This window comes from Vipera berus, assembly GCF_964194415.1.
Source record: "Vipera berus genome assembly, chromosome: 9".
In the NCBI taxonomy this organism is placed as follows: Eukaryota; Metazoa; Chordata; class Lepidosauria; order Squamata; family Viperidae; genus Vipera; species Vipera berus.
This window is the reverse complement of record NC_138212.1, coordinates 19,808,699-19,834,301: the sequence shown is the minus strand read 5'-3', so window position 1 is coordinate 19,834,301 and position 25,603 is coordinate 19,808,699. Positions and strand designations below refer to the sequence as shown.

Genomic DNA, 25,603 nt, shown 5'->3' with positions numbered 1-25,603 from the left:
AAGAAAGTCTTGAAACCAGGCCAAAAAATTAACTTGAAAAACATCTCAGACAAGCCCCATCCGATGAAGGGGGTAGGCAAGCACATCCGGACTTGTAAACTTCTGTTACTATAGCTGTTACAATAAAAGCAGTTCAGACCTACATAGCTCTTGTTTCTTATCTCGTCTACTTTGTAGGGCTGACCTGTGGCCAGAACATCCTTCCCCAGCTCTCTCAGCAAAGAGGAGAACTTATTTTTACAGGTATCACTGGGTCTTCATCTCCTCCTGTAGTCCTATCCCAAGTAAGAAGTTCAGGAACGAAAGAGCTACAGTAAAATGTAAATCTGACCTGCCCACTTAAATAGAGAGAGCCACTTGACTCTAGCACAGGGGTCTTCAAACTTGGCCCTTTTGTGACTTGTGGACTTCAACTCCCAGAATTCCTCAGCCAGGCATGCTGGCTGAGGAATTCTGGGAGTTGAAGTCCACAAGTCATAAAAGAGCCAAGTTTGAAGACCCCTGCTCTAGCATGTGCCAGCTGCCACCTGAACTGCTAAGAGGAGTTTTGCCAATTCTCTGCAGTACTCAGAAGAGTCCAAGGCTGTGCTTTTCACAAATCTGCATGAGTATGTTAATATTATCTGGTAGTTATGGAATGGAGCCACAAAGCACAAACTTGGAATTGCTTCAGGAAAGAAACTTATTCAGACATTCCTTGGCTTCTAGCATTGGTCACATTCTTTAAGCAGGGAAGGCGGGAGGAAAAGAAAAAAAGGAAAAAAAAATCCAGGATGCTCCTTTTTTACTCACCTGGATCAAATTTGCTGCAGGTGTCCTTCTCTTCTCAAAATGCTTTTGTCGATGCTGCTCTTGGACTTTGAGAGCAAACCCTGAGCCTAGGATTCCCTGTGTGAAAAGACAAACAGCATCGGGACCCTTCAGAACAGCACTTACAGTAAGTTCCAACTAAAAGGAAGGTCTAAGAAATTGGAGTAGTTGTACTATTTGTTGAGGAGAAAACCAACTATCTAGGATGGTGAGCCAAAGAGAGTCCCAATGTTTCAGCATCTTCTCAGGGGCTTAAAGACCTTCTGGACAGCTGGCTCGTAGGGACAACAAGCCCACAAGTATGCAATTCTTTTTCTCCTCCTTTTTGTGAAAAAAAGACAGAAACTACAGATAATTATCAGCAGCTAGCTAGCTTGGAGAGAGCCACTTTGGTGCCATAATGAAGGCACCGGGCTAGAAACTGGGAGACTGTGAGTTCTAGGCCTGCCTTATACACAAAACCAGTTGGGTGACCTTGGGCCAGTCACTTTCTACCCTTGGAAGGAGACAAGGGCAAACCATTTTTTTTAAAAAAAAACCTTGCCAAGAATATTGCAGGGACTTGTCCAGGCAATCTCCAAGAACTGGACATTATTGAGAAAACTAACTTAGGCTGATCTAAAAAAAAAAGCTAAGTTGGGTCTAACTTGGTTACTACTTGAGTGGCAGAATTCTTGAAAACCCCAAGGCTATTATAAAGGTAAAGGTTCCCCCGCACATGGGTGCTAGTCGTTTCCGACTCTAGGGGTCGGTGCTCATCTCCGTTTCAAAGCCGAAGAGCCAGCGCTTGTCCGAGGATGTCTCCGTGGTCATGTGGCCGGCATGACTAGATGCCAAAGGCGCACGGAACGCTGTTACCTTTCCACCGTAGTGGTCCCTATTTTTCTACTTGCATTTTTACATGCTTTCAAACTGCTAGGTTGGCAGAAGCTGGGACAAGTAACAGGCGCTCACTCTGTTACGCGGCACTCGGGATTTGACCTGCCAAACTGCTGACCTTCTGATCGACAAGCTCAGCGTCCTAACCCACTGAGCCACCGCATCCCTTTTCCAAGGCTATTAGAAAGTTTTAAAAAATATCCTAGAAAGAGATTAAGGAGACAGACCATTGAACACATGCATTCATGTAGTCATGCATTCAAGAGAGCCTTTCTCCTTTTCTCTGAGCAGCTCAGGATTGTGTGAGTTAGATCACACCTAATTTTTATGCCCAAACCACCTTTGTGAGTTGATTATAACTGAGACTGATGGGGTGGTGGAATGACTAATTAAGAAGCAGGTCACATAGAGTTGCTCTCTTGGAGGAAACATCCTAGATCTGTCTAATAAGGAATCCTTATCTACTGGTTCCCAAGGGAATGTAGCCAGTCTGACCAGATTCTTGTAATATGGGTGATCAACAATAAAGAAATTGCTTTGGCTTAATTCACGAAATTATTCTGGTTTCTTGCACCTGACAAATGGGCCAGAAATGACCTAGCGAGATTCCATGGTTGAATGAGAACTTGCATCTAGATGCCCATGTTCTCTGTCACAATTCACAGTCAATCTACTGCCCTGAATGTGGCCTAGGAGAATACTAGCTCCCTAAGAGATCTGGGGTTCTTGTTTTTCCTGGGGACTCACCGCAGGAAGGGCAAAGAAGGAGATTCCCAGCAAGGCGAAGCAGGCCGTCAGCACCCGGCCAAGCCATGTTTTTGGAACCTTGTCCCCATAGCCGATAGTGGTGAGTGTGATCTGAAATCACAGAAGAAGATGCCAGATAAATTTTATGGGACCCTTCTCCTTCAGGCTTCATTACAGGCGGGGTAGCTAAATTTGGTGTTGCTGCAATGAAAGCAAGATATAACTGGTTAAAGACATATTAATCTTTGTTTTAAATATTACCTTTGGTTCAGGACATCTGAACTAATAAATTACAGGGGCTATATAGTTTTTTATTTCTATTTTATATTTATGAATGTTTTCAATTTATCACCCAGGTAACAACTGTATTAACATAGTAATAGAGGAGTGAGTAAATGCTATATTTTGTGATTCATTCTGCTGGTTAGTATACTATTACATGTTTTTGTTCTTTTTAATTTTTGCTGGTCAGTGTCCAAATAAATATTATTAATTGGTTGATACCATGACCGTGTCTTTCCTGGCATTTTCCATCCCTCTAGGCCAACAGCAAAATCCACTGCTCCTGATTCCTGTCCCAATTTATTTATCTGTATAAAAAATATACCTGCGTGCAGTGGTGGGATTCAAGTACCTTAACATATGGTTCTCTGTGTGGATGCAGGCCTGGGCCTCTGAGGCCTAGAACGGACTTCCAGAAGTGACATCAATGCACTTTCTGTGGGCTGTTCTAGGCCTGGGAGACCTCCTCCAGGCTTCTGAGGCCTAGGCTTCCACCAGGCTTAGAATGGACTTCCGGAAGTGACACCCACACACTTCTGGTGGGCCGTTCTAAGCCTGGGAGACCTCCTCCAGGCCTCCGAGGCCTAGAACGGACTTCCAGAAGCATCATGGGTTCAGCCGGTTCTTTAAACTCAACAAAATTTAGCTACTGGTTCTACCGAACCGGTGCGAACCGGCTGAATCCCACCACTGCCTGCATGGCACAGGGTTCTTGACAGAAAAAAAAAGAAAACTATTTTACACAGGAGATATACTGTATCTCTTCCTGTTAGGTAATGACAGTACTAGTTGCTGGTTGGGTTACAGCAGACATGTCAAACACAAGGCCCGGGGGCCAGATCCGGCCCGCGAAGTGGTTTCATGCGGCCCGCGAAGCCATCCTGGAAACAGTGAGGGAATGGCCCCCACTGCCTTGGCCCTGGCTCAGAGACCCTCCTCCTGCCAGAGACCCTCAGATCTGTCCCACTCCTGCCCAGGCCCCCATAGGCACCCTTGATGCCAACGATGTAGAGCTGGCCATGCCCACCCAGTAGGCCATACACACTCTAGCCACGCCCACCCAGTAGGCCACGCCCACCCTGGCCATACCCACCCGGCCCCCTGAGGGCAACCGCAATGCTGATGCGGCCCTCAATGAAATTGAGTTTGACACCCCTGGGTTACAGCCTTTCAGCTTACACAGTTTGTTTCCCAGTGTAGCTACCTATCACATGTCCATATCTTGAAGATCAGCCATCCCCAACTTGATGTTCTACTGACGAGTTGGGATACCAACTTAGCATTGGAGGCATTTCCAGGACTTCCAGTTCCAACACAACTGGAGGTCCCAAATAGGGACACACATATCCAGTTCACACAGGATATCTGGATAGCCCTGAATCAATCCTGTGCCAATCCTGATGTTTTGGTTGCTTTCTATTATTCATTCTCATGTCGGTTTGTTTTTAGGTTTTCAATTCTTCCTCTTGCTTAGCAAAAAAAAGGGGTGAGGTTTGTTTGTTTTTTAAAAAAAGGGGAGGCACACTTACCGTACCCCACCACAGGGAGTCTGCATAGGTGAGAAAATCATCATTGGCATCTTTTTCCACCAGGTAAACCAGGAAAGAGGAAAAGATAAGGACAAGGAACCCAATGTACCATGCTGTGATCAGCTCCTGCCAGAATCCACCAGAGAAAAGTAGTTTTCAGCAAACAAAATCAAAGAGAGAAGACAGAAACCTAACTAATGACCATCATTGCACCAAAACAGAATATATAGTTCTCCTTCTTCCAATGTTATCCAGTAGCACCACTCCTGTAAGGCAGGTTGCTCTTCCAAGCTGGATTTGAATGTTTCTGGTCCTGTTGACCAGTTTCAACTCTCCACCGGCCTGGCCTACATTTAGGTTCAGGCTGCATACCTGGAAGCTGAGGGGACAAGAGAGCTAATAAACCCCATTTAGTCTCTATTTTCCTATACTGTGGAAAAGCACCTGACGTGTGCATGCATTTGCAGGTAGATAGGATGCAAGTAGAAGTGACAGGGAGATTGGACAGCTAGGCAAAGTTGGGAATTGGACATGGATCCCAACTAATGGACCCCTTTCATCCCTCATGCTAGTACGGGATTGATGACACGGGGCTAAATAAAATGCCAAGAAAGGTCACTTTATCAGGGAAAAAAGCACCATCTGCCTGAATCATGGAACATTCTTGTATTACCACAGAGACACACACAAACACGAACACACGCACACACACCTGCTGATTCCCTGGGGCCTTTGAGAATTGCAAGGTTTCCTTAGGGAGCTGTAATGTTACTTACTATACTTTCATCTGTCCCTTTCTAATTGCTTCCATTTTGTAGAGAATGTCACACTTATGGAGAAAGCCTTTCAGATCTGCACAACACTTGCACAATCCCTGTTCGGTACAGGTTTTCCAGTTGCGCTGTCTCAAGGTGCCGCAATAACTGCCTGCCCATCTTTTCTTGGTCCCAGGGAACCACTGAATATTTTCCACCACACAGCATTGGGATGGGGATGGGGCTGCAGAGTACAGTGGGAGAGAGTAAAATGAAAGCTGCTTTCTTATAAGGAGGCAGGACCTTGATAGAGATACCTCCAGGAAATTTCAATAATTTCCTCTCAGGAACTTGGTGCTGTCTTGCAAAATCAGGACCCGGATGGAGTAAATTAAGTCCCATCGCTGCACAGAAAAAGCAATCTGGTTCTGACGAGGACTACACTGCAATAGCTTTGTCCCCTCTGTCATCCGTCTGGTTAAACTCGCAAGATCCGTTTTTCTTGTTTTCTGCACATGGATACATAACCTGAACTGGACTGTGCTGTTTCTCTGTGTCATATATTATATGTGGGTATATGTATAATTCTGTATTTATTTATTTATTTATTTATTTTTGTCATATTTATGTAGGGTATATCAGAGGTGGTGACTCTTTGAGAGCTGTAGGCAACAAAATTTCATTTTAACGTATGCCGATTAGTGAACATTCAAAGGGACAAAAAAGTTTCGTTTCTATTCTGTTCTGTTCTGTTTTATTCTACAAAGATCAGCTTCTACAACCAGGAAGAATCTGGGTCCATATGCATGCAGAGGTTGAAATCTTTTTTCTCCTGCTCTTTCATAATGGATTTTTTTTTTCTATTTTTCTCCATCTGGTTGATTGGTGGCAACTGGCCTGTCTTTCCAAAATGGTTCTTTATGTAGTCCTCATCTTCTGCTCTGCCAACTCCAACCCTCATACCTCATCAGGTGTCTTTATTCCCATCTCTGAGAGCAGATTCCTGTGCCTTGCTTGGGCTGATCTGCCTCCAGGGACTCACCTTGCTATGGGCATAGACCACTGAGCCAAGAAGCTTCCAAGTACCGCCACGCCGGTCCATGCGCACCATGCGTAAGATCTGCAGGAAGCGCATGCTGCGTAGGGCCGAGGTAGCAAAGATGTTCCCCTGGGTGCCAGCTGCAATGACGGCCAGAGAAGCAATAAAGACGATGAAATCTGAAGCACAGGAAGAGAAAGGAAAGAGAAGGCAACTTACAATCTGTGGTCTAAGCAGTAGTTTGAAGCACAGACTTCAGTTCCTCAGGTGCAAAGTAAAGAAACCAACTTCAAAGAAGAACTAAAAGTCACCATTGGACCAAGCACACCTTTAGACTTGTTATCCCCTAGGGGAGTGGAGAAAAACATGCCTTTGGATTACAAAATCAGATGAAATATATGATGTTCTCCACAATATGAGGTTGCTCTTCTGTGCCATGTGGCTATTTCCCAAATCCCTAGGGAACCTTACAATATATATTAGCTGGGTGGACGTAAAGTATCAGTCAAGGGTTCAAAGTCAATAGTCAAAAACAACTGTGGTCTGAAATAGCCTCTGGGTATCCAGAGAACCATGGCTAATCAGGAGAGGAAAATATGGCAGCTGGGAGATGAAAGGCGCCATCTCTATAACCATATCACAGAGTAGAGCTATCTGAGATTACATCAAGGTTTTTGGCACAACAAAAACATTCAGTTTTTTTTTAAATCTCATCAATGGCTGGGTAGAAATAATTAAGACTTTTCTTAACAATTATGCACCTAACTATCAGAAGGACAAGCCCAGGTTTGTCCCAGGCTTGAGAAGAAGATAATTCATTTGATCTTAGGGGACCAGGTGTGTTTCTGGCATCCAGACTTTTCTGATAACCACAACAATGGGCAGAAGGTGTCTTCCCATCTTGGCCCCAAGAATATCCTGCTACGAGTCCTGTCCCACCTACGTTCTCTGATTTCAAGAGAATGTGGTATTTCATCCTGGTAACCTAGTCAATTCTCCTTCAAGCACATCTTCCTGGAAGATTCATGGATAAGCTACATCCGTGTTTTGGTGACAATACAAAAGTGGTTTTCCATTGTTGTCCTCCAGCAGGTTTTCCTCAACATCTTTGAGGAAGATATTCAGCCCTATTATTCCCTGGTCCTGTCCTAAAATGTAAAGGTTCCCCCGCACATGCGTGCTAGTCGTTTCCGACTCTAGGGGTCGGTGCTCATCTCCGTTTCAAAGCCGAAGAGCCAGCGCTTGTCCAAGGACGTCTCTGTGGTCATGTGGACAGCATGACTAGATGCCAAAGGTGCACGGAATGCTGTTACCTTCCCACCGTAGTGGTCCCTATTTTTCTACTTGCATTTTTACATGCTTTCAAACTGCTAGGTTGGCAGAAGCTGGGATGAGTAACAGGCGCTCACTCTGTTACGCGGCACTCGGGATTCGACCCGCCAAACTGCTGACCTTCTGATCGACAAGCTCAGCGTCCTAACCCACTGAGCCACTGCGTCCTGTCCTAGCCAAGTCCTAAATAGATCCAACCCCATTTAGTTCCTATGCAGACCAAGTTGGCCAAGTGCTTTCAGCTGTTACTCAAATGGAAAAAGGGAACCCTTGTCAGATGCCTGCTTGAGGTTATATAAACTCCATGAACTACAATTGTTCAGATGACTTTGAGTGAGGGAGAATTAAATGATATAACTTATATATCTGGTGGGCAGACAAGAAAGTCTGCAGATGTTGCTGAATTTAAACACAAGCAACTTTTTCAAATGACTGGAATTGAAATCTTACAAACTCTGAAGTCATCAGTCTAGAGGTCATCTCACGTACCTGGAAGTCATCATGCTAAGTATCTAGAGTAAGCACCAAGCTGTAGTTTCCATTTAGGGGTTGTGTTTATCAGTAAATGGTTCAATGCATGGAACATATCCAGAAAATAGGACAACTCCATGTGTTGTGTGAATGTAACCAATATGAATCTACAACTACAAATGATAGATGTGACAGCTGTCTGGAGTACAGGATAACGGACCTTTTTCCATTCTTGTTCCTCCTCTTCCCCCCAATAATGACGGGGCACAACAAGAATCTTTATGACATGCCTCCCCATCCCCATCAGATGCTTACCGATGACACAAAATGGTTTGCGGGCAAACCGCAAACGACCTTGCCATCCTCGATAACGACAGCAGCAGCCCGCCGACCAGACACGGACAATATATTCCACTCCAAAAACAACAATCATGACAAATTCCTACAAGGAGAAAAGAAGGGCAGAAAAATCGAACGTGAGGTTTTATGCACGGAGGGCGAGCAGAAAGAGTGGTCACAAAAACCCCAAGTTACTTGAAGGACTTTAGAACAAGAACTGTGCAGCAGGAACAGCATGTAAACCAGTGTTTTTCAACCTTGCCAACTTTCAGATGTGTGAACTTCAACTCCCAGAATTCCCCAGTCAGCATACAAATGACACGACTCAGAACACTAAGGCTTAGTGCAAAGAAGACACCGGTGAACTATTTGCATAGTTCTCCATGGAATCACAAAGAGTCAAGCTGGACTTGAGGAAAGCTTTCTATTACTTTTGCTTCCTTTCAGAATCTAATTGTTTGCCATCGGATTAACTGGGATTAGAGCCCCCCCTGTCATTACAGCCATTGCTGAAACCCTCAGCATTAATGAGAAGATGAATTACTGTAATAGGATGTGGGAATGGCTGGGGAGACAGGGGGAAGAGCCACAACTGGAGAAATGGTTAGATAAGAGGCTACTTAGCCTACATAAGGAACATGGATGTAGCAAACATCTCAAAAGGGACTCTTGCTACTTTCTTGGGCTATAAAGGCAAAGAGGGAGAATTGCACTTTCAGACCTGCAAGATTCGGTCGAAGTAACCTTACAGTGAAGTAGTATTAGTTCATCTGGACGTGGCTCCTGTTTGGACTATCTTCCAAGGCAGACAGTAACATGAATTTGGGTTAAGCAAATGTAGTTCCATTCAATAACTGTTCCAACTAATAGAGAGTTCACGTAAACAGGCCTGGTTTCAAAGGCATGGACACTTAGAGGAATTAATTCTTTAAAGTAGCATATTGCCAAGTCAAGTTATTTAAACCATCTGAATTACTGCCTAAAATTGCCAAGTGGCAGAATATTCAATAAAAACATCTGTTGAGTTCACCAGTTGGTTCAAATGCGTTAGCAGTATTTAAAACTTGTAGGTGAGGGATTTTTTTCCTAAACTATCTAGAGTCACTTAGATAAGATGGGCAGTTATATAAATTTTAGATAGATGATAGATAGATAGATAGATGATAGATAGATAGATAGATAGATAGATAGATAGATAGATGAATGTGGGGGGAGATAGATTGATGGTAGATAGTTTCTTCAATTGGCAGTATACTTTAATATTAAAAAATATTACTAAGAGATTATTTGCAAGAATTCTGGAACAAAGAACTGCACTGTGCCATATTAACAAACCAATGGCAAATATTGTTATAGAATATTCAGAATGTTTCTTATGATCGTAAGAGAATAATTCAAACAAAAGATTTTTTTCCCCACATTATCCTCATGAGAACTTTTTAAAGGCCTGGCTGTCAACCTGTTGGCCCTTTGAGGCAGTCCAGACAAGAAGCACCACAAAGATCCCTAGCCCTATCTTTATTGTAGAGTTACAATAAGAGACTGAACACATTTCTCTCATCCTTTCCTTTTACTCTCTGGAAAAATAGAGAGAGTCCTTTCTAAAAGGCTTCCGGTGCCCTCCCTCCTTCTGTGGACTAAGATACATTACACAAGCAACTTGTCCAGTCTGTGACTCTTTCTCCTGTCTCCCAAAGTCATCCCATTGCAGAAGCTCCTTATTACTGAAAAGTGCAAAATGGCTGACAGAAGACTTACTCATATGAGATGGGTCTGTCCCAACATTGCCCTGTTTCGATTCAAAATCCATCAGTGAGTCAAAAAAGATCAGTACCTTGAAAGACGTGAACATACTTTCACATTGCTAGGGGAAGACTTACGGATGTATCACTGTATGAAGACTTGAGCATTTAATTGGGGGCAGGAGTGGGGCTTACTGTTCAATGTCGGGATGACAGCGTGAGACCAGATTTAATATCCAGGATGGCTAATAACAGGGTTGCTTTTTGTTTACAAGCTGACTCTTTATTGATGTAGCACAAAGACGAATCAATATTGTTCGGTGTGCTCAAGGTTTAAGCACGTCTTGAAAAATTGGGCACAATAATTTCCCATACCCAACAGGATGTTTTTGCCGTTTCCTTTTTGACTTTTCTCCTCGTCCCGCCACATCTGTCTGCACATTCTCTTCTTTCTTTTCCTTTTGGAAATATTTTCTGAATTTTAAAGGTAGCAAGTAAAACAAACTAAAAAGATAAAGAGGAAAGATATTCTCCCTTTGAATATTAAAGGCTGGGGGAATAAAACCACAAGGAAAACATGTGAATTTCACAACTCATTTGCCCCTTTCCAAAGACATTCGGCAATCTGAATTTCCGCTGACTTGGAAAAACTTGTCACAGGAAAGGTCAGATAAAATTCTACTTCTGTTCTTCTTATCAAGGAGCTCTTTTCCTCTCTCTTCTTCTTTTTTATAGCTGCAACCGTGGTGTTAATGATCCAGCATTTTGACCAGACCTCATAGAGGCCACAATCAGAAATGAGGACTCCAAAAGGGCAGGATGGCATAGGGAGCTGTTTGCTAAATATAAATGTGCTCGTTGCAACTCATTGATCCTCCCCACACAAAGGCAGGACCTCAGCAAAGACATCTATGGAGCAAAGGGTGGCATTTCATGCTGCTACTGCAAATTCACTTTTGAACAGACATTTTGGGGACACGTCAGGAGAAAACCTGGCATGCAAAGGCCTCCATGGATGCCACGTTCCCTGGGGAACAATAATTCCTGACATGGCCTTTTCAGAAGTTGCCTAAGGCCAATACCAACTGGTCAGCTGATTATGAGGCTTTGCCCTCCCTTGGATCCCTGGGAAATTAGTCAGGTAAATTGTTCGGGGTAAATGGGAGGCTGCAAAGGATGGGCAGTTCAGGTCTGATGAGACATAAAGTGACCATTTAAGGTGGAGAAGAGAACTTTGGAGAGAAGTGGGGTGGTGGGAACAGGAGAAGGCAATAGGTTTGAAGGAATCCACAACTCCTCAGAGATCAACTCTCTTGTCCTGAGTTCTCCTTCTTATCTGGTTAGCCAATACAGTCTGTGTTTAAGGAGGACGAGAGGTGGATTCTAAATGAGGGTCAATCAATCAATCCTTTTGATGACAGCATTAAATTGATGCACTAAATCCAGAAACTGTTTCTGCAATCTTCCATCTCTCAGGCTAGTCTGGCATCCTTTTCTTTATGTCTTTCCAGGATCAAGAGTTTCTCTTCTCTTAACATTTTTCTATTCATTCCTCAGTTCTTTATCACAAGCTAACGCTACGATATGATTATTATTTGATTCTTTCTGTATGTGCATCATTTGACTATTTTGAATAGCAGATGCTTCTTTTTATTATTTTTTTCTTAATGGAGCCATCTTCCCAGCCCTACCTGAAGCTGCATTCAGAATAAGGGCTCCACCACAGGCCTACGGCTTTTCCCCTAGATAGCGGGCTCTGGCACAAATGTCCATCATTTCTGGGGTCCAATGGGAAAAGCAAAAACCTGGGCCTGCAGTCTTGCCCCCCAACTGGTCTCGCTGCAGCTCTCTTTGCATGAATCAGAAAAGGCCTGTTTTCCTGCAGTGTCAGCTGTGGCCTCCTTGTCACCTCCCTCTCTATTTTTGTACAAACAGGTACCTATTTTGCTTACTATGGGAAAGTCACACGGACCTTCTTAATTTAGTTTTCATCTCAGTTAGAAGAAAACCAGCGTCAGCTCTTTCTGAGAGTTTGGGGGAAAGTTGCTAAAAAAGAGAGATATCTTTCTTTCTGAGATTTCCCTTCCTTCCTTCCTTCCTTCCTTCCTTCCTTCCTTCCTTCCTTCCTTCCTTCCTTCCTTCCTTCCTCCCTCCCTCCCTCCCTTCCTTCTTCCTTCCTTCCTTCCTTCCTTCCTTCCTTCCTTCCTTCCTTCCTTCCTTCCTTCCTTCCTTCCTTCCTTCCTTCCTCCCTCCCTTCCTCCCTCCCTCCCTTCCTTCCTTCCAATTGTCACTTGTTTTTTTTCCCCCTGTGAAAACAAGTAAGCTGTGCTGATGGCTGAAACATTCAAATTATTTGTCTTTCTTCTTCCACCCTGTCCCTTCTATGAAACGGGACTTTCCTTCTTCCCTTCCCAAGAAATAGTAAGAGATCGTCCTATTTCCAACAGGGAAGGCTTCACTGAGCGTTTCTGAATGCTGCGGGGATTATTATTACTTATTTATTGTTGAACTCTGACTCATGTCTTCCTTGATCATCCTTTGTCTCCTCTCCGGTCTCTTCACTTTCTAACCCTGTCAGGTCCAAAGCACCTGAAACCCCAAAGCACCTGAAAGCAGGACAAGAAGCAACGGATGGAAACTAGTCAAGGAGAGAAGCAACCTAGAACTAAGGAGAAACTTCCTGACAGTTAGAACAATTAACCAGTGGAACAGCCTGCCTCCAGAAGTGGTGAATGCTCCAACCCTGGAAGTTTTTAAGAAGAGACTGGACAGCCATTTGTCCGAAATGGTATAGGGTCTCCTGCCTGAGCAGGGGGTTGGACTAGATGACCTCCAAGGTCCCTTCCAACTTCTTCTTCTTCTTCTTCTTCTTCTTCTTCTTCTTCTTCTTCTTCTTCTTCTTCTTCTTCTTCTTCTTCTTCTTCTTCTTCTTCTTCTTCTTCTTCTTCTTCTTCTTCTTCTTCTTTTTCTTCTTGGTGTTAGTTCAAGGTGTTAGTGATGACTTACAAAGCCCTTCATGGCATGGGTCCGGATTACCTACGGCAACACCTGCGGCCGGCATCAACTTCCCTCCGTCCAGTGCGCTCCCACAGAGAGGGCCTCCTCAGGGTGCCGCCGATCAAAGAATGCCGATTGGTGACCCCCAGGGGGAGGGCGTTCTCTGTGGGTGCGCCAGACCTCTGGAACCGCTTACCGGTCGGATGGCCCCCGACCTTCGCTCCTTCCGGCGCGATCTCAAAACTTTCTTTTTCGAACAAGCTGGCCTGGTCTGACGGGATGGGGTTGGGTTTTTATAAATAGTTTTAATTTTAATATGTATTAATTTTATGGGCATAATGTTTAATGGCTTTTTAATTTTTGTATTCTATTTTTATTGTGTATTGCCCTGTTCACCGCCCTGAGTCCTCCGGGAGAAGGGCGGTATACAAATTAAATTATTAAATTAAATTAAATTAAATTAAATTAAATTAAATTCTTATTATTATTATTATTATTATTATTATTATTATTATTATTATTATTATTATTATTATTATTTCCATCTGGTGTCCTTCCTCTCCTTGCTTGGCCTCCTCCTTAAAACCTTATCCCAATTCCTTGTCCCTTAATTGCAGACCGAGCATCCTCCCATCCCTTCATCCATCTCTCTGTTTTCCTGGCGCCTCCCCGCCAATTATGTTCCCTTTTCCAGCTTCATCATCCAAAGCTCTCTGAGGAGTTCTCTTTCCCCAATCAGTACCACCTCATCGCCCTTGCTGCCTTTCCTTGCAGGGGCTTTACCATTCTCATTTCCGCAGGAGCTTCTTAAATCCATCTGCAAACAAGCCCAAACTCAAACTCTTGCTGTCTTTAATAGGTCAACTGGAGCGTGCCCATTAAACTTGCTGCTTTGTGACAAACATGCCATGCATCCCTTCGATACAAGAGAAATAAATCGATAATTAAAAGATCTAGTAAACAGTTATATTCCTCTCCTTCTGCCACAAAGTCTGCTTTTTCTGCTAGGGGCTGCGGCATGCCTACCGGTGAGGATGGAGATTTTCTTCCCCCTCCCCCCCCCCGGTCTTGCCAAATCAGTCTTTCCCCTTTAACTTTCTCCCACACACAGCTATTAATCCCAGCCGTAACCTTTCATTAGTGTCAATGGGAGATTTCCTTTTTGGGGGCTAATAGCAAGAGGTGGGGGGGGCTGCCCTGGAGTGGAAAAAGGTTACCTCGTACTTCCGAAATGCTGAACAGGTAGTCCTTGACTTACGACCATTTGTTAAGTGAGTGTTTGAAGTTATGACGGCATTGGGGAAAAAATAATAATTATGACCAGTTCCCAGAGTTGTAATCATCTCAGCATCCCTGCAGTTACGTGATCGAAATTCAGTGCACTAGGCCAGGGGTAGGCAACCTTGTCTCTTTTATGACTCTTTTATGCTGGTAATAACATTTAAAGCCCTGCATGGCTTAGGCCCAGGGTACTTGCGAGACCACCTGCTGCCATTGTCAACCTCCCATCGCCCGGTTCGCTCCCACAGAGTCGGCCTCCTCAGGGTTCCGTCGGCCAGGCAATGCCGGATGGCGATCCCCAGGGGGAGAGCCTTCTCTGTGGGCACGCCGACCCTCTGGAATGAGTTGCCTCCGGAGCTGCGGATGGCCCCTGACCTTCGGTCCTTCTGCCATGACCTAAAGACCTGGTTATTCCAACAAGCGGGCCTGGACTGATCATAGTTTTTAAATTTGGTTTTTTATTGGTTTAAATTGTTCTGTAATTTTGTATTTATTGTTAATTCTCTTTTAAATTTTTTACTCTATGTTTTTTAATTTTTATTGTTGTGAGCCGCCCTGAGTCCTGAAATGAAATGAAATGACTCGTGGACTTCAGCTCCCAGAATTCCTGAGCCAGCTGCTGACTCAGGAATTCTGGGAGTTGAAGTCCACGAGTCATAAAAGAACCAAGGTTGCCTACCCCTGCTGTAGGTTGTCTCTCTCTTTAACAAGCCTCCATCCATTCCTTTTGTTTTGTGGAAATATTGGATGGGTTTTGTGATCACCAATGCAAAGACAATGCAGCTCTGTTTGAGAAATTCAGGGAATTGAAATCCACACATCTTAAAAGTTGCCAGGTCTGGAAAAAAAACTCTGGCTTAGAACTTTTCAGCTTTTCTGTATCATAGCTACAGTTGCTTTTTTAAAATTTTAATTTGTGTTTAAAAATTCTTAAAATAATGCCATACGAAAGGGGAAAAGTGTACACTTAACAGTAATATTGCATTGCAGAAATACTCTTTGGAATAATAGTATAATGGTACGTGGGAAAGACCTTGGGAGAAGGGAGAAGAGATTCTCTAGGGAGCTGTCAAATAAGAGTTAGGTAGCCCATAGCTGCATAATGGCCAGAAAAGAACCTTGCTAATTTCTCTGGCTGTAGATGTGTGCTTTCAGACTTGTAAAGTTAATGTAGCCTTACAATAACATTGAATTAGCTCATTGTGTCTGTTTCCTGTCTGGTTTACCTGAAAAGGCTGTCAGGTTATTTGCAACTGAATGATTTGGAACTGATATCTCTAGTCTCCAGAGGTTCATTTTGTCCTAGCCCTGCTGGCCTTTTATACAGCATTAAAAACCTGCTTTTCCCTCTGGCATTCAGGCTAGGATGCTAAATGCACCCATCTTGGAAGATGCTATGATATGGCTTGACAAGCAGATGGTATGTCTGGGCTTTTTAAATTTTTAATGGTCCTTTTTGTTGACTGTTTTTACTGTTGTATTAGCTCAACAGAGCCACTCCACCAAAATAAATAAATAAATACTATATATATATATATATATATATATATATATATATATATATATATATATATATATATATATATATATATATATATATATATATATATATATATATATATATATATATATGAACAAATATGAACTGTCACTGTTGTGACTACTGCCTGTCGATGGCCTTCGGTTAGGCCGAAACAGGAAATAAAGATTTGTCCCATGTTTGGGGCCTAGCAAGGTAATCTAAATAGTTAACAAGCATTTAACACACACACACACACACACACATATATATGTGTGTGTGTCTGTGTGTGTGTGTGTGTGTGTGTGTGTGTCAAATGCTTGTTAACTATTTTAGATTACCTTGCTAGGCCCCAAACATGGGACAAATCTTTATTTCCTGTGTCAGCCTACCCTGAAGGCCATCGACAGGCAGTAGTCACACCGGTGACAGCTCATATTTAAAATTTACATATATATATGTAAAATCTTTGTTAATAATTTACACACACACACACACACACACAGACAGACACACACACAGACACACAGACACACACACACAGACACACAGACACACAGACACACAGACACAGACACACACACACACACACACACACACACACACACACACATATATATATATATTAGAGGTTTATATTAATATATAAATATTTCAATGATTAAATCAGTGTTTCTCAACCTCAGTGGCTTTATGATTGTAGATATGCTGGCTGGGGAATTCCGGGAGTTGAAATCCATGCATTTTAAAGCAGCCGAAGTTGCAAAACACTGGATTACATGAACTGAGCTAGCCACCAAAAATAAACCCATTAATTAAGAAAAAGAAAAGATCAACAAAATAAGTATAAATACCTATCATGTATGGAATTAATTCAATGGGTGTCAGACCCAAGCCCACAGATGGGACAGCGAGTTCCAATCAAGTTCAGTCCTTTATGTGCTTACACCGAATGCACAGAATCTTGCCAAACTAAAGTTATAACCTTCTAACCTATTATATATAACTTGAGAGATATTAGTGTGTGTGTGTGTGGATACCCTGAATTTCTTCCCTCCTCCCCCATCCAGTTTGGGATTGTGCTATCTGGGTTGGAGGCAATTAAGCTGACTTTGTAATAATGCCGCTTGGGGGATGTGTGAAAGCCCTAATAAGCAGGCATCAACAGCCTTGGTGGAGCAGTGGGCTCATGCCTCCTTAAGTAACACCAGCTGCCTGCAATTAGTGCAGGTTCGAGTCCCACCAGGCTCAAGGTTGACTCAGCCTTCCATCCTTCCGAGGTAGGTAAAATGAGGACCCAGATTGTTGGGGGCAATTAAGCTGACTTTGTAATAATGCCGCTTGGGGTGTGTGTGAAAGCCCTAATAAGCAGGCATATACATAGAATGAAGGCTACTGCTAAGCTTGTAAGCCGCCCTGAGTCTTTGGAGAAGGGCGGGATATAAATGGAATTAAAATAAAAATAAAAATAAAAAATATACATAGAATGAAGGCTACTGCTAAGCTTGTAAGCCGCCCTGAGTCTTCGGAGAAGGGCGGGATATAAATGGAATTAAAATTAAAAAAAAAATAAAAAAAATTCTGGGAAACCTCTATGCAGTGGCGGGATTCAAATACCTGAACAACTGGTTCTCTGCATGGATGCCACTTCCGGAAGTCTGTTCTGAGCTGGGGAGGCCTCACCAGCTCAGAACGGATTTCTGTAAGCGGCATACACACATTTCCGGTGGGCTGTTCCAGGCCTGGGAGTTGAAGTCCACAAGTCATAAAAGGGCCAAGTTTGAAGACCCCTGCTTTAAACCTTTCAGCAAATTAACAAGGGTGACCAAAAGGAAGGAATTAAGCAAGCCAAGAGAGTGGCCACAACCAATTTTAGCATGTGTCATTTTGGTAGCATGATTGTGGCTGCCTTCTTGACTTTTCTGCCTTCTCCCAGTCAGACACCCTGGAACTAAATGTATAATTGCATCAGTTGTTTCAAAGCCTCAGGGTTAGAAGGAGGCATTTCCAAGATCCAAGTTTCACTTTCAGGGACTCTTTTGCTTAATTGTAATCTTTGTATTCCAAAGCTGGACATACCAGCAATCAGAGCCAGAGCATCTTCAGACAACATACTTAAGAAAGTCAGGCCAAAACTTAACAGTAGCATTCATATGACACATTAAGCTTGGTTACAGTTCATCTTGGCCAGTTTCTTGGTAGTTTAAAGGAATGTTCAAACACTGCTGGTTTGGTTCTTTCAGGTTCAATGCACTGAATGAACCTGGAAAATTAAGCCAATTTTGTGACCAAACTTTCCTGGATGATGTGATTCCAGCCTGAGTGTATTTGTGGGAAGGGAGCTTAAAACAGCTGTGAAGACCATGCGGTCTTGGAATCCTGGCAAATGTTCTTCCCCAACCTGCCCAATCTCATCCCTTCTGTAAAACAATGACTATAAGAACTTCTCTCCCCATACTTACCTAAAGAGAAGTTGGGTTCACAATGCACTAAACTGCAAAGCTCAGTTACTAAAGCAAAATGCACACGAGTCACCTCCCATGCAATGCCCAAAGAACCACCATTCAACCAACAGGCCGAGACAATGGCTGGTTTCTCAGAACATGTGGAACCTCAGATGACTCAATCTGGCTTTAACCAAACAACATAGGGAGAAAAATCCCAGAAGGTTGCTAAAGAAAGAAGGAGAAGCTCTCCCTTACCAGGATGAAGAGATACTCATTGGCAAATGTTTGATGCTCAGGAATAGTTGAAAACACAGATAAAATCAGACAGCTGAAGACCAGGATAAATCTGCAAGAACAAAAAGGAGGAGAACATGGGTCAGCCCAAGCCAGAACCCCCAAGAATTATTGTGTCATGTGAACACAAGACTTTCTGGTACCACAACTTGTTTGAGAATCAAATCTTGGAGTGAGTTAAGCCAGTGTTCCCACTCAAACTGTGCCAAGCCTGATAATAATAATAAAAAAAATGTGATTCTGCTCTTAAGGCTTCTCATGATCCTCTGGGGATCCCAATCCATAATTGGAAAAAACAAAACTCCAAAGGATCTGAAGAGGTTAGAGAAATGTCCTGAAAACAGCAAAGTGAAACCTGAGAAACACAAATGCAAACTTCTTCACTTGGAGAAAGAAGTCAAACCCACAACTACAGCCGGACACTAGTTATGCGCAGATAGAATGTTACAAGTGCATTTGATCGAGGGCTGGATGTGAATCAGGAATGTAATCTGGCTGCCAAAAAAATGTCAGTTTTAGACTGTAATAATAAAAATACGCTTTCCAAAATGTAAGATGTATTACCTCTACTTTATTCGGCATTTGTTGGCTCCCATCTTGAGTACTTGTCCAGTTCTGGACACTGTGTTTTTTGAAAGATACTGAAAAAATGCAACAGATATAGAGAAGATCAGGAGCTGTGGAACTGGGCATGGTTTGCCTTATTGCTAGGACTGAAGGGATTTTCCATAGATAAATTACTTGAATGATAATGCTTCGACCTCTTTTTTAACATCCAGGAGCACAGAATTTGGAATGCCAATCCTGAAGTTCCAAGAAGGGATATCTAATTAAATGCTAGAGGGGGGGAAAGTAAGATCTTTTTGATATGAGAACCATATCCCCAGACATGGAACAGACTTCCCTTTATTGAATGGATTCAGACAAAGAATGGATAGCCATCTAGGTGCAGAATGGGACAACTTAATACGGCCAAGTTGCGGCAGCCAACTTGCCATGGCCAACTCACTGTGGAACAATTCGCCATGGTCAACTCACAACGGGACAGCTCACTGCAGAACAATTCAAGAACACAATTTAAGTATTTAAAATATTTTTAAAAATATTTTAATTTCTGTCATTCACGTTTCATATTGTCGCTTCTTTTGCATCCTTTTTTAACTGATGCTATTGAACCATTTCTTTAATACTAGTGTAACTTGTCCTGCAGTGAGTTGTCTTGCACACGAATTGGCTATGGCAAGTTGGCCACAGTGAGTTGGCCATGTCAGGTTGGCTGCACTGAGTTGTCCTAGACCCACCTCTGTGGGATTGCTTGATTTGGGATTACTGAGCAGGTGATTGGACTCAATAGCCTCTCACAATAGAATTCCGTGATTCTCTGTTGTATAAAACAGTGAGGGAAGGAAAGTTGGGTTAGCTGAGAAGATGACCAAACCCTAAATTAACAAGCAGTGGTGAAGACCTCCTCCTAAGTCAGACCTGGGTACCTGGTGAAGAGCAAACAAATTTGTGTCGATGTGGTGAGGTGATGAAGCTATTGAGACCCCAGTTCCAATCCTCCTTTAGCCCCAAAGGCTTTCTGGGGGAATTTGGGCAAGTCTCTTCATCTCCACCTCAGCAGCAGGGTGGTGTAGCAGGGAAGGAGTTGGATTAGAACCAGGAAGACATTGAGAACTTGAATCTTAGGAATCCAAGAATCCAAAGGAGACCTTCAGGACATCTTGTCCACTACCTTGCCCAATGCAATAATCTAAATTAAAGCATTCCTGGTAACTTTATATCCAGACTTTGCTAGAATACACCCTGGAACGAGGAGCCCACAACTTCATTTGGTAACTGGTTTCATTATCAACTAACCTGTTAGGACATTTTCTCCTGCCATTTTCTAATCCCTTTTTCCTTGAACACCCAATTGAATTCCTGTTTCCACCTTCCAAGCTTTTCCACCTGCAAGCCATGACAGAAGAGAGATAGGACATTGAATCTGGGTTCACCATATATCAAGGGGCCGGATCAACTCTGTATGGGGTTGTCCTCTAAGAGGTTTGCTCCATCCTCCTGCGGCAAGCACCAGAGCAGATCCAGACCTGCTTTAGCTTGGAGGAGACCTTATAAGGATCAATGCCCATCTGTTCAGATGGAAATGGACATCACTGCCCATTAGCCATTCATTTGGAAGACGCCCTCGTTGACAAAATGGAACAGCACCAGAAACATTTCTCTCCCTGTTATCTCCTCTACTCTTTGACATGCTGTTTACTTCTTTCTTCTGCCGTTCGGGTACAAACAATTTAGATCTGAGCAGCCACTTAGTCCATAAGCACAAATGTCCAGGTTTTAGGTGCATCTACCAAACTGCAGGTGTACACTTTGTTGATAGGTGGCAGCATGGGACAATCAATGGTGATGGAGAAACTTCCAAATCTGATCCTTCTGGACTATGGCTAATCTTTAGTCATAACAATAACTTTGATTTGAGAGTTCTGGACCCAAAATGTTCTGAATTTAAAATGATCATTTATGAAGGTCTGGAGCTTAAGAAAAGGGGGGGGAATCCATGTTTCATTTCCTGCATTATCTCCCAAACAATAGAATCTTCTTAATTTTCTCCAACTTGAAATTAACTTACTCAAAACACGAGCCTTGTTTCATTTGGGCATATTGCTACTGAATGGACAAATCTCCCTCCAATGCATGTAATAAGGGGAGGGGGAGTTATGTTTTTGGAATACTCCCCACAAACACAGATAGAAATAAATCCTTTGCAGTTAAAACAAAGGTACTGTAGCTAATATTCTGAGTCACATGTGACAGAGACAGGGTTTACCCTAAACCAGTCCTTTACGAGCTAGCTTTATATCTGCTGCATTTTATTTTATTTTTAATCTGATCAGCAAAGAATTTAAAAATTGGGGATTCTTAGCCTATCGCTGCCCATTAGGATACCAGGATAGGATTCTACCACCTTTCATTCTGCAGAGCTCGGAATGCACATGAAAGAAGAAATATTCGTGCATAATGGCAAGTAGAGACATATACATTTCATATATGCTTCAAACTTCTAACATGTGTTTAATGGCATCATCATCATCAACCATCATATTTGTTCCCTAGGACTCAAGCAAGTTCATCAAGAATGGTGACATTATTCAATGAGGAGGAGTTGAGGGCTACCAGGAAGAGATATCATACAAAGGAAGCTTGAAAGAGATCCTTTTGTTGCAAGATATTTGGGCTTTCTTCTTTCTTTTCAACTATCCTTAGCCCTGTTAAATTGCCTGTGTTTTTTTGTGTGTTTTTTTTTGCATCAGGGATGCGGTGGCTCAGTGGGTTAGGACGCTGAGCTTGTCAATCAGAAGGTCGGCAGTTTGGCGGGTTGAATCCCGAGTGCCGCGTAGAAGAGTGAGCGCCTGTTACTCGTCCCAGCTTCTGCCAACCTAGCAGTTCGAAAGCACGTAAAAATGCAAGTAGAAAAACAGGGACCACTACGGTGGGAAGGTAACAGCGTTCCGTGCGCCTTTGGCGTCTAGTCATGCCGGCCACATGACCACGGAGATGTCCTCGGACAAGCGCTGGCTCTTCGGCTTTGAAATGGACAGTGCTTTTATTGTAAAAGAAACAGGTGCCGGAACTCACACATGTCATACAACCCACCTTGCCTACTCCAGAAGGTTCTATCCAAAAAAGGTGCCGGAACTCCGTTCTGAGCGTTCTATGAGAAAAAAAGCCCTGGAAATGGAGATGAGCACCGGCCCCTAGAGTCGGAAACAACTAGCACGCATGTGCGGGGGAACCTTTACCTTTTTTTGCATCAGAAGAGGAGAAAACAAACCATTCCTTCTGACAAAGTTAGAGGGGCATCTTGAGAACTCGAGAATGAAGATTAAGGAATATCTGCAGCCCTGGTTCTACACCACACTTCGTATTTATCCTTGTGATAAATCTGCCAAGTAGGATGGCTGAGAGAGAGGAGCTGCATGACTGAACTTGGTCTAGATCAGAGTTCCTCAAACTTGGCAACTTTAAAATGTGTGGAGTTCAACTCCCAGAATTCCTCCGTCTGGGAATTTTGGGAGCTGCAGTCCACACATCTTAAAGTTGCCAAGTTTGAAAAACAGAGATAGATGAAGGTCATGCTTGAGGAAAGCTGCAGGAAACCAACACCAGAGCTGTGAAATGTATTTCATCAGGCAAATACTGATGACCAGAAGGGCAGAACAGTGAAAGGAAAACACGCAACATACAATCAAAACATTGCAAAGATGTTGCAATGAATACTATTAAAGAAGTTTTTTTAAAAAAGTAAAAATAATTTTGTTGTTGTTAGCTGCGAAGTCGTGTCCGACCCATTGCGACCCCATGGACAATGTTCCTCCAGGCCTTCCTGTCCTCTACCATCTGCTGGAGTCCCTTTAAGCTCACGCCTACTGCTTCAGTGACTCCATCCAGCCACCTCATTCTCTGTCGTCCCCTTCTTCTATTGCCCTCAATCTTTCCCAGCGTTAGGCTCTTCTCCAGTGAGTCCTTCCTTCTCATTAGGTGGCCAAAGTATTTGAGTTTTAGCTTCAGGATCTGGCCTTCTAAAGAGCAGTCAGGGTTGATCTCCTCTAGGACTGACCGGTTTGATCGCCTTGCAGTCCAAGGGACTCGCAGGAGTCTTCTCCAGCACCACAGTTCAAAGGCCTCAATTCTTTGGCACTCAGCCTTTTTTATGGTCCACCTTTCACTGCCATACATTGCAACTGGGAAGACCATAGCCTTGACTATAAAAAATAATACAAATTTGCAAAAAAGAAACTGAAGCGATAAGAAAGTAATAAAGAAAAAATAGAAAAAAGAAAGAAAGAAATAAAGGAGTGACTTCCAACTATACAGTCGTTATAAATGCATTTATATTTTCACTCTTCCTAAGTTTATATCATGTCTCCCTTCTTTCCATATCCTACCCTTTCTAATCAACAAATCCATCAATCATGTCCATTTTTTCCATTTTCAGCAACAAAAAAAATCCATAAAGTGTTTCCAGTCACTAACAAATGTAGCTATTGTCTTTTCCTCAATCATCAAGTCAATTTTTCCACCTCTGCAGATTCTGTCAACTTCACCAACCATTCCTCCATTGTAAGTAAAGATGTGGTCGTGGCCGTTAGCTATTTAAAAAAAATAATAATCCACAAACTGCTGGAAAGAGGATTATTGACAATGTTATTTTCAGCCTGCTTGTTACAAATGGTCCCTAGGTGAATTACCTGGAAAGAGTAGAATGGAATAGAGCTGGAAGGGACCTTGAAGGTCTTCTAGTCCAAAGCAGAAGAACCTAAGTTTAGAATCCTTGCATTGTCACAAGAGACCCAAATCCAGTCTCTCCCCCCCCCCACCTTGAAATCTGTTGAGCCTTATTAAGCACCAGTTCAGTGTTGGTTGTTAGTTGACTAGATTGTTGTGTATAAACTTGAATAAATCTTATGTGCTGGAACCTTACAAATCATCCTAAGTCTTTGCGTCTGACAAAGGGTTTCACAAATACTAAACTAGATTAGTTTTCATCTTGGCTTCATCTTTTCCTTTTCTGATTCAGCATGTTGAGAGAATCCACCTTATCTGGTCGGTTTATTTTCAAAGTATTGAGCAAATCCAGAAGGAAGGCTAATTCAGGAACCAAATTAAGAGTGAATGCAAGCTTTGAGCAGCTTGGGAAACCCCTTCCAACATTTTCCCCCCAGATCATAAACATTTCATCATTTCAAATCTGCCGTATGAATCTTTTCTGACCTAAGGTATGTTTTTTATGACTCACTTGTTGAGATTTCCAGCCTGTCTGCTGCCTATTTTACTAGCTCCAACTGAATAGGTTAGTTGGTTCTGTCTCTTTGTTACAGTTAACTGCTTTAAATGCTTTTTTAAAGCATTTAATAATTTTAAAGAATAAGAAAAATCACATTCCTCCCCATGACTGGACCTAAAGGCTTTTTGGTTTCAAATCATATTTGAAATGTTAAAGAAATATTTGAGTGTTTGGAAAATGTTAGGAGGACCTAGGTCTGTCTTTCTTTCTTTCTTTCTTTCTTTCTTTCTTTCTTTCTTTCTTTCTTTCTTTCTTTCTTTCTTTCCTTTTCTTTAGTTCTTTCTTGTTAGTTTTCCTTCCTTCCTTCCTCTTCCCTTCTTTCTTCCTCTCTCCCTCCCTTCCTTTGTCCTTCCTTCCTCCCTCCTTTCTTTTCCTTCCTTCCTCTCTCCTTCCATCCTTTCCCCCATCCCTCCCTCCCTTCAATAATAATAATAATAATAATAATAATAATAATAATAATAATAATAATAATGATGATGATGATGATGATGATGATGATGATGATGATGTTAATAGTAAAGGGACCTTGGGGGTCATCTAGTCCAAAACCCACTTATGTATCATCAGGTGCCAGATGGGGATGGCCCATTGGGTGGGTGTGGCCAATTGGGTGGGCGTGGCCTATTGGGTGGTCGTGGCTGCGGTGGTAATGGCAGACAGGGTGGGACTAAAAAGTCCAATCAATCAATTCCAACTTTGTGAGGTCTTTTTTTTCCCTGCAAGAAGTTGAAATTGATTGATTTATTAAACCTTTTTTTTCTGGCACATGATTTATATATATATTTATTATTTGTTGTTGTTGTTAGCTGCGAAGTCGTGTCCGACCCATCGCGACCCTATGGACAACATTCCTCCAGGCCTTCCTGTCCTCTACCATCTTCTGGAGTCCATTTAAGTTCATGCCTACTGCTTCAGTGACTCCATCCAGCCACCTCATTCTTTCCCAGCATTAGGCTCTTCTCCAGTGAGTCCTTCCTTCTCATTAGGTGGCCAAAGTACTTGAGTTTTAGCTTCAGGATCTGGCCTTCTAAAGAGCAGTCAGGATTGATCTCCTCTAGGACTGACCGGTTTGATCGCCTTGCAGTCCAAGGGACTCGCAGGAGTCTTCTCCAGCACCACAGTTCAAAGGCCTCAATTCTTTGGCGCTCAGCCTTTCTTATGGTCCAACTTTCACTGCCATACATTGCAACTGGGAAGACCATAGCCTTGACTATATGCACTTTTGTTGACAGGGTGATGTCTCTGCTTTTTAGTATGCTGTCTAGATTTGCCATGGCTTTCCTCCCCAGGAG

The 25,603-nt window shown here is 42.8% G+C and overlaps 1 protein-coding gene across 4 annotated transcripts in view; it reads right to left on the bottom strand.

Annotated features, from left to right (window-relative positions):
* Positions 1-25,603, bottom strand: part of KCNQ4 (potassium voltage-gated channel subfamily Q member 4) — a 130,863-nt gene that overhangs the window by 40,679 nt on the left and 64,581 nt on the right. For 3 of the 4 annotated variants that reach the window (XR_014027398.1, XM_081335196.1, XM_081335197.1), the window contains exons 2-7: positions 18,425-18,515; positions 8,160-8,286; positions 6,045-6,220; positions 4,248-4,373; positions 2,437-2,547; positions 793-888 (exon numbers count right to left, since the gene is read on the bottom strand). Coding sequence is in view for 3 of the 4 variants with exons in the window: in XM_081335196.1 (XP_081191322.1) it covers positions 793-888; positions 2,437-2,547; positions 4,248-4,373; positions 6,045-6,220; positions 8,160-8,286; positions 18,425-18,515 (727 nt within the window). In the remaining variant the exon portion in view is untranslated. The remainder of the gene's footprint in view (positions 1-792; positions 889-2,436; positions 2,548-4,247; positions 4,374-6,044; positions 6,221-8,159; positions 8,287-18,424; positions 18,516-25,603) is intronic. The other variant, XM_081335198.1, reaches the window with a different exon arrangement.